Source organism: Carassius carassius, chromosome 5 (genome assembly GCF_963082965.1).
Source record: "Carassius carassius chromosome 5, fCarCar2.1, whole genome shotgun sequence".
Taxonomy (NCBI): domain Eukaryota; kingdom Metazoa; phylum Chordata; class Actinopteri; order Cypriniformes; family Cyprinidae; genus Carassius; species Carassius carassius.
The window spans coordinates 24,525,034-24,539,445 of record NC_081759.1 but is presented as its reverse complement, the minus strand read 5'-3'; the positions used below and the strand labels follow the sequence as shown (position 1 = coordinate 24,539,445).

Genomic DNA, 14,412 nt, shown 5'->3' with positions numbered 1-14,412 from the left:
AGGCCTTTTTGCTTATGTGTCTATTTTAAATAGAAATGTGTCTCCTTACAGGTATGCCTATGATGTATATTGCTTATGGGTTACTTGAGCGTAAATATTGGCCTTTGTTTTGACTGGAGCTCTGCTTTGTTTGGTGTCACCTTAGGGCCAGTCGACTGTTTGTTTACCTGAATTAGTCACCAAATGGTTACTTGAGTAGAAGGGTGAGATCAAAGGGCTTTTATTTAACTGGTCAGTGGATTGTTGTGATATATTTCAGTTTAAAGTTAATGTGACCAACGAGGATTAATTCTAATGCAACCCATAGTTGCTGCTTTATCCATTATGGTATTTGCTCCATTGCTCCAACAGCATATTAACTAAATTGTGCAATGTTCTTTTTTTTATAGGAAGCACTTTACAAATGTGTTTGAGCTCTTTTTAATTTCTGTTTTGAGTCTGAACTTCCTTTGAAGTCATAGCCAGATGATTTTGAAATAATATCATATCTGAACAGATAACCGAACAGTAATCTCTATGATGGTTTCATCTGCATGGATACTTTTCTGAAAAACAAATCACAGGCACACACAAAAATGGACATTCATTTCACAAACCGTGGGACACTTTGAAGTCATTGTTTATATGATAAATAATGTGAAAAGGCACTCTTTTTTTCTTTAAAGCGATACTTCACATAAAAATTCCATTTTTGCATCATTTACTCACCCTCATGTCATTTCAAACCTGTTTGACTTTCTTTCTTCAGTGGAACAAACATGGGTTCACACACACACACACACGCACGCACGCACACACACACACACACACACACACACACACACACACACACACACACACACACACACACACACACAAATAATTTGAAAAATGTCTAAAAGAAAAGAAAATGAGGTGCAGAGCTTTTTTGGACCCACTGACTGTATAGACAAATCATATTAAACAAAATCAGAATATTTATTTTCAGCTGAACTATACCTTAAGGAAAAGACAAGCATAAAAATATGAATTATCAAAGGAAAAAAAAAAACTTAAAAAAATGAGATGGTGTTATCCAACTCCAAACCGAGACCCGTTATATGTGTTATGTTTTAGGCTATGGGATTTGGGCTGATTTTCTGTAATAAACCTCTCAATTTGAGGTCATTTATTCATTTGAGCCCATTGATTCACTCAAAGACATCCAGTGCCGCTTAAGGATTTTTGAATTTGTACACTGCTTCATGGTCAGGGTTAATCCTGTCATGGCCAAGGGCTGATGGGATGTAAATTACCAATGGATCTTGGCAACTTACTGCAGCTAATACAAGTGAGATGTTGAGTAGCTCTCTGTGACAGGAAAAGCATTTTCAGCGTTATCTTTTGAGTTTAAAGTGGTCACTATTCTCTGTAGCCTTTGAGCATTATCCAGTAATGATTTTTCAATTTACACCAAAAATATCGATTCATCTTAGAAGTTAAAGGGGGCATGCTCCTGCACTGATCAATCTTTTAATGATATGAATCATATGAATCATCTAGAATGTACAAGGCTCATTTTACACCATATGTGACCCTGGACCACAAAACCTAGGGTATAGCCAAAAAAAAACATTGTATGGGTCAAAATGATCTATTTATCTTTTATGCCAAAAATCATTATGATATTAAGTAAAGATCATGTTCCATGATGTTTTATAAATTTCCTACCGTAAATTAATCAAAATTTTATATTTGATTTGTACAACGCGAATTCCGGAAAAGTTGGGACGTTTTTTAAATTTTAATAAAATGAAAACTAAAGGAATTTCAAATCACATGAGCCAATATTTTATTCACAATAGAACATAGATAACGTAGCAAATGTTTAAACTGAGAAATTTTACACTTTTATTCACTTAATTAGCTCATTTAAAATTTAATGCCTGCTACAGGTCTCAAAAAAGTTGGCACGGGGGCAACAAATGGCTAAAAAAGCAAGCAGTTTTGAAAAGATTCAGCTGGGAGAACATCTAGTGATTAATTAAGTTAATTGATATCAGATCTGTAACATGATTAGCTATAAAAGCTTTGTCTTAGAGAAGCAGAGTCTCTCAGAAGTAAAGATGGGCAGAGGCTCTCCAATCTGTGAAAGACTGCGTAAAAAATTGTAAAAAACGTTAAAAACAATGTTCCTCAACGTCAAATTGCAAAGGCTTTGCAAATCTCATCATCTACAGTGCATAACATCATCAAAAGATTCAGAGAAACTGGAGAAATCTCTGTGCGTAAGGGACAAGGCCGGAGACCTTTATTGGATGCCCGTGGTCTTCGGGCTCTCAGACGACACTGCATCACTCATCGGCATGATTGTGTCAATGACATTACTAAATCGGCCCAGGAATACTTTCAGAAACCACTGTCGGTAAACACAATCCGCCGTGCCATCAGCAGGTGCCAACTAAAGCTCTATCATGCAAAAAGGAAGCCATATGTGAACATGGTCCAGAAGCGCCGTCGTGTCCTGTGGGCCAAGGCTCATTTAAAATGGACTATTTCAAAGTGGAATAGTGTTTTATGGTCAGACGAGTCCAAATTTGACATTCTTGTTGGAAATCACGGACGCCGTGTCCTCCGGGCTAAAGAGGAGGGAGACCTTCCAGCATGTTATCAGCGTTCAGTTCAAAAGCCAGCATCTCTGATGGTATGGGATGCATAAGTGCATACGGTATGGGCAGCTTGCATGTTTTGGAAGGCTCTGTGAATGCTGAAAGGTATATAAAGGTTTTAGAGCAACATATGCTTCCCTCCAAACAACGTCTATTTCAGGGAAGGCCTTGTTTATTTCAGCAGGACAATGCAAAACCACATACTGCAGCTATAACAACAGCATGGCTTCGTCGTAGAAGAGTCCGGGTGCTAACCTGGCCTGCCTGCAGTCCAGATCTTTCACCTATAGAGAACATTTGGCGCATCATTAAACGAAAAATACGTCAAAGACGACCACGAACTCTTCAGCAGCTGGAAATCTATATAAGGCAAGAATGGGACCAAATTCCAACAGCAAAACTCCAGCAACTCATAGCCTCAATGCCCAGATGTCTTCAAACTGTTTTGAAAAGAAAAGGAGATGTTACACCATGGTAAACATGCCCCGTCCCAACTACTTTGAGACCTGTAGCAGAAATCAAAATTGAAATGAGCTCATTTTGTGCAAAAAATTGTAAACTTTCTCAGTTTAAACATTTGCTATGTTATCTATGTTCTATTGTGAATAAAATATTGGCTCATGTGATTTGAAAGTCTTTTAGTTTTCATTTTATTAAAATTTAAAAAACGTCCCAACTTTTCGGGAATTCGGGTTGTAATATGCATTGCTAAGAATTCATTTGAACAACTTCAAAGGCAATTTTCTCAGTATTTTGATTTTTTTGCACCCTCAGATTCCAGATTTTCAAATAGTTGTATCTTGGCCAAATATGGTCAGATCCTAATAAATCATACATTAATTGAAAGCTTATTTATTCTGCATTCGGTAATTCATATTTTGGGAAATTGACACTTAAGATTGGTTTTGTGGTCCAGGGACACATATGTCGACTTTAGGATTATCATTTGCTACAGACTTTAGAAGTGGCTTCCAAAGTAAATGGGTGCTTACATTATACCATTTATTAAGTTCCCTTAAACAACTGTTGTAACTTTGTTTGTTTTTCACAGTTCATATGACTGCCTGCTGGACGATCCCTTCAAACATGACTGGCCTCAGCTCCCTGAACTACCTGGCATCAATTACTCCATGGATGAGCAGTGTCGCTTTGATTTTGGAGTTGGATACAAAATCTGTACTTCAGTGAGTATGACTAGAGGCTATATTCTCCCTTGACAGATCTTATAAATCTCAGTCATTAAACCAAGCACCAAAATGTTTTTTTTTTAAATTAATTTATTTTTTTTATTTTAACGAATGCCTCGTTCAGGTCTCTGTCCAAAGTAATTAAGCTGGAAGTGCTTCAGATATTTTTTAAAACATTTCAATGCCAGGTTTAATTTATGTATGGGAACATTTAAAGAAATACACGTGTCTGTTATAATATTTCTGCATTAGTTTCTGGCCTTTGAATTACACAGTTTCAAAGCTAAATATGATATTTTATGTTCTGTTAATCCCCCAAACCCTCCAAGTCCAAAACACCTTCAAGTGTGAAATTAATATGTGCTGCAAAGTCCCAATCACATATAAAGTGTGTCAAGGAAAAGACCATCACACTTGGTTTATGGCCTGACACTGAGAACCAGCAGATGGCAAGATGTTTGGCATTCTGTCATCAAAGGCTATAACACTAGTAAACAAGAACAGCATGCTGTGATCCTTCCTCCCAGCTCCTCTGTCATGCCTAAACAGTCTGTGCCAAGCTGTACACCACAGCCCAGCAAAAACTCACATACCCATGAAACCTTCAATGACCCACTAATCATCCTTTAAACAGTTGGTTCTCTGAAGACTTTATAATAGTGGCCCTATTGTCAGTGTCGCTAGAAACAGTTATTTGTAATTTGGGCTTGTAAACAAAATATTTGTTAGCAACTATTTGTTGCTTCTCCCATCTTCAGAGTTACATTTTAATTAGCTCTCTGAGGAATTTGTTATACAAACAACGCTTGTGAAATTTAAAATAAAATTGAAAAAGTCAGCAAAAAGGCTAAAGAAATATGGAAACATTAAGTATTCACATTAAAAAAGTAAATAACTTGCATTTAGAAAATAGATTGGGTGATTTGCATTTAATGCCAACTTAATTAACATGACATAACATCGAAATTGGCTTCACTTAGAGGTAAAGACAACTGATATCCTTTAGTCCAGTTGCTTGACAAGAGACTTTAAATGGAAGTTCATTTTACAAAAACAGTCTTTCCTGTCTGTGCCTACAATATAGTGTTGTGTCTCCCCGGGCACATCTGTCAATTTATTAACCATATGTGTGAGCCTTTCTACTCCACACGACATTGCTAATAAGCAGCACTATTTTGGTGAAGCAGGGAACTCAGACATGAAATTTGTACAGTATTTCAGCTATCATCTATTAGTTCGCTCTCCCAGTCTTGTATTCCAAACAGCTATTTTAATAATTTTTTTGCTTGCACAATACTATTTAGATCCTTTATATTGCAATATGTGTGTTACATACTCCTGCTGTGTTTAATGAAAAGAAAAAGTAGTGAACAGAAGTGCAGCTATGTGTGTATCAGCCTCCAATGGACAACAGTGTCATTTCTGAAATTTTCTTCACTAGCATTCCGAATCACAAATTTCTCAAGAGCATTTTTTGAAGTGGATACAAATAATACAGCTAAAATTGTACTTGTAAGGATTTGTGTACACAGAGGAAAACCTTACTAATAATAGTGTAGCAGGGAGACAGTGTGCCAAATTAGACAACTTCAAGCTGTTGTGGTTACACTGCGACAGCGGTCGTGTCCATTGTAGACATTACCATCAAGCAGGTAACGTTATTAATACTAGCATAGTGGACTCATCACAAAATACATTTACATCATCTGTATTAAAGAGAAAACAATCACTTCAACCTATGTTTAATTGAATAAAATAGCCTTGACAGCCTTACTTACTGGAGTTCCACAGCTATTGACTTTGTTCTCTCTCACTGGATTTGTGTGTTTAGGTGACGTAAAAGAGGAAAGCAGGCATTTGGACCAAAGAACTGTGAGGCAAGGGAAGGGAATACTCAAAATGTTTCTAAAATTAAAATGCATTTTATTCCATTTGCGTTGGTGTTTTTTTACTTCTTACACAATTATTTTAAGTATAAAACATTGTTATTTACACTTGTTATTTATTTTTAATTCCTTCAGATAAGGGGCTTTCTGTCCCCCTGACCCTTCTGGGATTTCCATCTATGCTCCTGGTGTAGACATAGTGCCAGGTGGCACAAAATGACTGACTCTAAAATATTGATGTATACTTGTTCATCCCTTCAGACTGAACATATATGCTCTTTTTTTGTTGTGGAATCTCACTTGGCTCAAATGACACTATCGGACGATTGGAACTTACTCAATGTGTCATTTGCAGTAAACAAAGTTCTCTGTTTCCATTCTCAGATTAATTTCATCATGAGTGTCTAGCAGTAACACTATAGCTCCAGAGCGCTACTGGCAGCCTCAGCCTCATTTTTATTTTTTCTCGAATCTCAAGCACATTTCTAGGAGGAAAAAGATTTTCAGGGTGGTTTTGTAGCTCGGCCAAAAGAGTTCAAAATTCTTTCAAATTTGTCTCGCCATTTAATTTTCTGTTACACTCTCTTAAAAAGCCAATAAACCAACCATGGACTGCTTTTCTCTCTCTTCAGTTTCGAACATTTGATCCATGCAAGCAGCTGTGGTGCAGTCATCCAGATAACCCTTACTTCTGCAAGACCAAAAAAGGGCCTCCACTGGACGGGACTGAATGTGCACCTGGGAAGGTAATTTAATGTGTCCACATTTTACTAGGCCTACTTTGTCCTGTTGTTCCTAATTTGATTCTGTTTCACTCCTTCCCCTCATAGTGGTGCTACAAAGGTCACTGCATGTGGAAGAATGCCAACCAAGTAAAGCAAGATGGAGCCTGGAGTGCCTGGAGCAAGTATGGCTCTTGCTCTCGCTCCTGTGGGACGGGTGTCCGCTTCAGAACCCGCCAGTGCAACAACCCTGCGTATGTTATCTACTGTTCTCATAGTAATAATTGCTAATGAAGACCACTTGCTCCCTAGTGTACTTTTCATAATCAGATCCAGTCATCATATGGATGGTTGCAGTTTCTTTGAAATAAAAACTACTGTCTAGAAATAAAGCATACAGGCAGCAGGGGTGAACATGATTGACACAATGAGACGAAAGGTCAGTCACAATCTTAGCATTCCTCTGTTATAAAGGTTAGTTTGTCCTTTATATCAGTATTGTTCCGATAACTCTAATATTTCAAACCACATAACCTCTGCATTGGTTCAAATTGCTCCATTTTTTGTAATGATAGAGATTTTATAAAAGTAAGAAATAGTCTGATTACCTGTTTACATTCATAAATCTATTTTATTGAGAAAAAAACTGCACAGGGTGTTTTTAATCAGAGGAGCTGCCATCTTTGCTGTGTAAGTGTAATTTTCTTTTTGAAAAGACAGTATTTTTTGTGACAGTCAAATGAGCAGCTGCTTCTTAATTTGCATGCACGCTATGAGAATAAAGGAAGCAAGGGAGATAGGAATTAAGTATTTTTTTTTATTGCCAGCTCATTAGTGTGCTAGTTTTGAGGAGTGTTTGTTAAGGAAATGTTAAATAGCATTTGAGTTGAGCAGATGCTCGCACTTACAGAAAATATGCATGATTGAACATTTAAAGTTAGGCTCATTAATGAAAGCTGCAGAGATTAAACTGATGTAAAAATGTAATACATATTTTGTGTTCCACCCAAACCTCGATTAGGTTGTCTGAATCCAGATCTAAATATTTTATTTGGTGAAAGAAGCCATAGATGTGTTTTTGTTAATATCTGTTTGTGCCAGACTTGTTCATTTGAAGTGAACTTTGTTTTGATTAACCTTGGATATTGACTGCTTTTTTAAGTAATTTGTTGATCTTTGTTTGAACATTATATGTTATCTGTTAGTCCATCTAATGGAGGTCAGGACTGCCCAGGGGTGAACTATGAATACCAGCTGTGTAACATAGACGATTGCCCCAAACACTTCGAGGACTTCAGAGCTCAGCAATGCCAACTTCGCAACTCCCACTTTGAATACCAGAATGCCAAACACCACTGGCTTGCCTACGAACACCCAGACGGTGAGATTGTTAGATTTTAAAGCAGTGTAATTTGGGGAAGTATATGTATGAAACAGATATTTACATTCCAGGTTGTTATGGTATTCCAAGAGCATTAAAATAGAGTGCAACAATGCACTTTTTCTGGTAGTGTTTCTCCCATAAAAGAGAGAGTGTACGATTTGGCAGCCATATACAACTAAACTCTAAAATACATTGTCCCTACCCTACTGGTTCATGGTTATGCCTGTATTTTCTTGTTTTTTGTCACATCCAATTTTCACATTGCTCTATGTTTCTTCATGTCTCTTACATGTAGACAGTATATACCACCATTCTGTGAAGCCCTAGTTTTAATGGCGACCAAGTAAGACAACAACGGATTCACACATTCAATTCAACATTCACATATACGAAACGGGCAATTTCTATAATTCTATAATTTCTGTACTTTGCCATATATCTTTGGGCTATTTCTACATACTTTTGAGTATGATGTGATATGTGATTTTGAGTAACCCGCAAAATGAAAAGCCCACATTGCTCAACACTAAACCCACTGAGAAATGTTCCTAAAATCCACCTTGCTATTCTTTGAACACTTTCATTTTTTTCATTATACATTCATTATATTTTCATTATACAAACCTTAATATCACTCAACAGATCACTAGTTCATGTACATTAAAATCTAATTACATTTTGAAAAATGTAATACATTTTAGTTTAATATAAAAAGTTATGAATCACTTTGTTTTAAAGTATAAAATAATATCTTCTGAGATTAACATAGCTACCTTATTGTGTGTGTGTGTGTGTGTGTGTATGTGGTCTGTATGCTGGTATTTGCAAGTACTAAGATGAGGTAGGATTTTTCTCATTAATTTTAAAATAAGTGCATTATTCAGCTGTTGAATTAATCAAACAGAATTGTGAAGGCATGCTTCTTAATTAAGTTAAGTTACTTGACCAATCACTGCCAAAAGGTTTCCTAGTGTTTTCTAAATTACCATGTTGATATTCACACACTATTCACACCGTTCATTTAATTGTGTTCCATTACAGTGCTGTGCTGAAAAAAATGTCATAACTTACTCCAAACCTGTATGACTTTCTTTTCTGGAACATAAAAGATTTGGAACAATGTATGGGTGTGTAAAATGCCGATAGAATTTTCATTTTTGTATGAACTATTATTTTAAACTTTTGTAATATTTTTCTGTTGACTAAACAGGAACTGTGGGGAAGCGAGCCGAAGGTAAGTGGTGTTGCTTGGTGGTGGGTTGCGTTGAGTGGACGGGGTTCCGGGGAGACACGGACATCCAACGCAGAAACACACAAGAAAGCAAAGCATAGGTCACAAACATGAAACAACGCTCTCACAAACACAAGATGCTAGACAAGCCAATATATAGGGATGAGTAATGAGTGACAGCTGTTGCTGATGACAATTAATGGAGACGCCCCCAAAAACTAATCAGTGCTGACGCGTAACACACAGACTTCACCCACAAAGTGCAAAACCCAGAGATCACGGTTTACCAACCGTAACAGTACCCCCCCTCTAAGAACGCCTCCAGGAGTTCCTAGAAGGGCCTACCTGCTGATTATAATCATCAATAAGGGAGTGATACAGTATGTCCCTAGCAGGTACCCAACTCCTCTCCTCCGGACCATAACCATCCCAGTCCACCAAGTACTGGAATCGTCATCCCCTCCGTCTCGAGTCCAGAATACAATTAACCGAATACGAGACGCGGCGGCGGGGGAACCGGGGTAGGCGGATTAATACGTGAATAAAACACAGGTTTAATTTCCTCCCGTACGCTGGAGTTAGTTTGAGGCAGACTAATGATCTTGGTGATAGTAAATGGGCCAATGAATTTGGGAGCTAATTTGTTAGAAACGGAACGGAGACGAATATTATCTGTAGAAAGCCACACCTTTTGACCCATGACGTAAACGGGAGGCTTTGATCGGTGGCGATCGGCCTTGGCGTTAGTGCGCTCCCTCATCCAGAGCAGAGTCTCGCGGGCTCTGGTCCTGGTGCGGTGGCACCTCTGGACAAATGCGTGAGCGGAGGGGATTGAGACTTCAGATTCCAGACTAGGAAAAGCTGGTGGCTGGTAACCTAAGCTGCACTGAAACGGAGAGAGGCCCGTGGCTGACACTGGTAACAAATTGTGAGCGTACTCCACCATAGAGAGTTGTTGGCTCCAGGAAGAAGGATTCTTGGAGACCAAACATCGCAACATTCTCTCTAAATCTTGGTTGGCTCACTCAGACTGCCCGTTACTCTGGGGATGATAACCCGAAGACAGGCTAACCATCGCTCCTAGCAACTTACAAAATTCTTTCCAAAATTTGGATATGAATTGGGATGCCCGTCATGCCATTAGAGGGCGGGAGGGCGGTAACAAAATCTAGTGCGATATGTGACCAGGGTCTCGAAGTGACAGACAGCGGTTGAAGAAGCCCATTAGGAGGCCGGTTAGCAAGCCAAAACAAAATCTTGGACGTCACGAGCCATAAGTGGCCACCAGAATCGTTGTTTAACTAACCCCTTGGTTCGGCTTATCCCTGGATGACAAGCAACGTTAGAGCAGTGACCCCACTGAATAACTTCGGACCGTAACTCTTCCGGCACAAATAAACGATTCGGTGAGCAACCGGGCGGAGGTGTTACCCCTTCTAAGGCCGTCTTGACCTTCGATTCGACCTCCCATACGAGTGCTGAGACGACTATTTTCTCAGGTAAAATACACTCGGGAGTCACCAGGCGGGCGGAGGGATCAAAAAGACATGACAAAGAATCGGGTTTGACATTCTTGGAACCCGGGCGGTACGGCAGAGTAAAATCAAAACGACCGAAAAAAGTGCCCACCGAGCCTGCCTGGAATCTTTTGGCAGTTCTAATGTACTCTAAATTCTTGTGATCGGTCCAAACAATGAAAGGTACCCCTGAACCTTCCAACCAGTGACGCCACTTCTCTAAAGCTAATTTGACGGCCAACAATTCTCTGTTACCAATGTCATAATTGCGTTCAGCAGGAGATAACCGATGAGAGAAAAACGCGCAGAGATGCATCTTATCGTCCGAGGCAGCACGTTGGGAAAGAACTGCTCCTACCCCCACCTCTGATGCGTCGACCTCCACCACGAACTGCCGTGTGGGATCAGGGGATACAAGGATGGGAGCCGAAACGAAGTGGCTCTTGAGGTTGGTAAATGCAGTTTCGGCTGCTTCCGACCACCTGAACGGAGTACTGGGGGAGGTCAAGGCCATCAGAGGTGAGACTAGTTGGCTGAAATTACGAATGAAACGTCGATAGAAATTGGCGAACCCCGAAACCGCTGTAGGGCCTTACGGGAATCTGGAGATGGCCAATCTATCACAGTCTTAACTTTGTCAGGATCCATACGTATTCCCTCGGACGAGACGATATACCCTAGGAAGGGAACAGACTGTGCATGGAATACGCATTTCTCCGCCTTGATAAAAAGCCCATTCTCAAGTAATCTCTGGAGCACTCGTCTGACGTGTTGAACATGTTCCTGGAGAGATGAAGAAAAAAATCAGTATGTCATCCAGGTAAACATATATAAACTGATCTACCATGTCTCTCAACACGTCATTAACGAGTGCTTGGAAAACCCCTGGCGAGTTGGAGAGCCCGAACGGCATCACCAAATATTCAAAGTGCCCTCTAGGGGTGTTAAAGGCGGTTTTCCATTCATCCCCCTTCCTGATGTGGACCAAATGATAAGCATTCTGTAAGTCTAATTTTGTGAATACGGATGCTCCCTGTAACCTCTCGAAAGCTGAAGACATCAACGGTAATGGATAGGTGTTCTTTATTGTGATGTTGTTCAGCTCTCGGTAGTCAATTCAAGGTCGCAGAGAACCACCCTTCTTAACCACAAAAAAGAATCCCGCCCCCGCTGGAGAAGAGGAAGGGCGGATGAACCTTGATGCCAAGGAATCAGAAATGTATTTCTCCATGGCCTCCCTCTCCGGAATAGAAAGAGAGTAAAGTTTGCCTTTAGGCGGAGACTTACCTGGCACTAAATCTAAAGTACAGTCGTAGGGACGATGCGGAGGAAGAGAAGCAGCACGGGACTTACTAAACACCTCTTTCAGGTCCAAGTACTCTGCGGGCACGTTTGATAACACAATGGTCTCTTTCTGAAAGACAGAAACAGGCACAACAGGACAAGCAGAAACCAGACAAGACTCATGACAACTTTCACTCCACAAGGTGACAGTGTTGGAACCCCAATCCACTCGTGGATTATGTTTGATTAACCAGGGGTGACCTAAAACAATGGGAGCTGCAGGGGAGTCCATGAGGTAAAAGGATATGGTTTCACTGTGGTTGCCTGAGGTGAGCAGAGTGATGGGTTCAGTGTAGTGGGTGACGTGTGGCAGTTCCTGGCCATTGAGTGCGGTGACATGCGGTGATGGGATGAGACACAGGAAGGACAGGAAGGTTCAAGTGACGTGCAAGGAGAGAGTCAATGAAATTACCTTCGGCCCCAGAGTCCAGAAGGGCGTGACAGTCGTGAGTGTGGTTCTCCCACCGCAGTTTCACCGGAAGGAGAGTCGATGATGTGGTTGAGGACTTCCCGGCAGAGATCCCACCCGATAGTAGCCTCAAACTTACTACTGGGCTGGCTCTTTTACCGGGCATGAATGGATGGAATGCTCTGAGCCACCGCAATATAAACACAGTCCTTGGGACCTCCGCTGCTCTCTCTCCAAGCCAAGCTCTACCCACCTGCATGGGTTCGTGATCGTAGACGGGAACGACCATGTTCTCTCGACTCAAGCGGTCCCTTTCCGGAGAGACGTAATGGCGTGTAGGACTGACTTGTCAACCCAGGCAGTTAATCCGAACATCCACCCGAAGGGCCAGGTCGATTAGGCCATTGAGCATTGGGGGCAGCTCGAGAAGGTAGATCTCCTTCTGAACACGGTCGGCCAGCCCATGCAGGAATCGATCCCACTGCGCTGCCTCGTTCCACTGGCACGCGGCCGCCAGGGTGCGGAACTGAATGGAATAGATGATTTTCCTTGTTTCAGGTCCGAGAGCTGGTGAGCGGCCTCCCTGCCTGCCGCGGCTCGATCGAAGACCCGTTTCATCTCTTCGGAGAGGGAGTGGAACGAGGCGCAACACGGATGTTGATTGTCCCACACCGCTGTCCCCAATAAGGCGGCCCTGCCAGAGAGTAGGGTAAAAGCAAATGCATCCTTGGACTCCTCTGTCACGAAGGTGCAGGGGCTGCAATTTAAAATGCATGGAACATTTGTTAAGGAAAGTCTTGCAAAATTTTGGCTCACCGGAGTAACTCTCTGGCGCCGGAAGTCGCGGCTCTGGCCGGAAGTGGTCCTGGGAGGTCTCCCGGGGGACGGGCGGCGCAGGCGGTGCGGTGGGCGCAGTGGGAGAGGTGAGTTGATGAATCTGCTGGGTGAACTCGGACACCTGTGTCACCAGCGCTTGGATCACGCGTCCAGTGTTCACGTTGCTCTCCTGCTGCTGATCCATGTGGTTGACGCTGTGGTGAATTGTGGTGTTGCTTGGTTGTGGGTTGCGTAGAGTGGACGGGGTTCCGAGGAGACACGGACATCCAACGCAGAAGCACACAAGAAAGCAAAGCATAGGTCACAAACATGAAACAACGCTCTCACGAACACAAGACGCTAGACAAGCCAATATATAGGGATGAGTAATGAGTGACAGCTGTTGCTGATGACAATTAACGGAGACGCCCACAAACTAATCAGTGCTGATGCGTAACACACAGACTTCACCCACAAAGTGCAAAACCCAGAGATCACGGTTTACCAACCGTGACATGATTTCCCATAACTTAATTTTAATTGGATAATACAGCAGACAACAGTCCACATAACTGAGTCCAGCTGTAATTTGTGGTCTTTCTTATTAAATAGTATTTCTCTATGTTTTTTTCTATATTTTCAGCCAACAAAAGATGTCACCTTTATTGCCAGTCAAAAGAAACAGGTGAAGCTGCTTACATGAAGCAGCTGGTGCATGATGGGACAAGGTGCTCTTACAGAGACCCATATAGCATCTGTGTACGTGGAGAGTGTATGGTATGTATTTGAGTTTCATTATGGGTTTCAAGTGTTATTTCATAGTTTTATGCTTCCTTTTTCAGATATTAGAACTGGTGATAGTGTGCTAAAATGTCATTAGCACAAATTAAAATTAATATTGGTAATATTTTTCACAGACTACAGTAATAGAATGGTGTGCAACAAAATAGATTAATATCATAAGTGAATGAGCATTTTTTTGAGCATTTGATGCTGAATATTGGTGAAATAACGTCAGTGTCTGTAGCTGCTAGGGCTCTGTTTTGGGGAATTAATTTCTTGGCAAGATGCACACAGGGCAAACAGAATATCTTCCCTTTTTATTGATTGCCTTATTTTTGTCCCAAATTGTGCCGCAAAACACCAGCATGCAGTGTAGATGGACTCTGAAGTACACATCTGGCTCACTGTACTCACAGACTTGTGTTGACTAAAATGCAGTGGTGGAAAGAGTACTGAAAATCTGTACTTAAGTACAAGTACTGTTACATTGATGAAAAAATGCTCAA

The 14,412-nt window shown here is 41.0% G+C and overlaps 1 protein-coding gene across 2 annotated transcripts in view; it reads left to right on the top strand.

Moving 5' to 3' along the window:
• The window catches only part of adamts3 (ADAM metallopeptidase with thrombospondin type 1 motif, 3), a 121,895-nt gene that overhangs the window by 74,767 nt on the left and 32,716 nt on the right, over window positions 1-14,412 (top strand). For both annotated transcript variants that reach the window (XM_059550202.1, XM_059550201.1), the window contains exons 10-14: window positions 3,679-3,811; window positions 6,333-6,446; window positions 6,531-6,676; window positions 7,628-7,803; window positions 13,767-13,900. In XM_059550202.1, coding sequence (XP_059406185.1) covers window positions 3,679-3,811; window positions 6,333-6,446; window positions 6,531-6,676; window positions 7,628-7,803; window positions 13,767-13,900 — 703 coding nt within the window. The remainder of the gene's footprint in view (window positions 1-3,678; window positions 3,812-6,332; window positions 6,447-6,530; window positions 6,677-7,627; window positions 7,804-13,766; window positions 13,901-14,412) is intronic.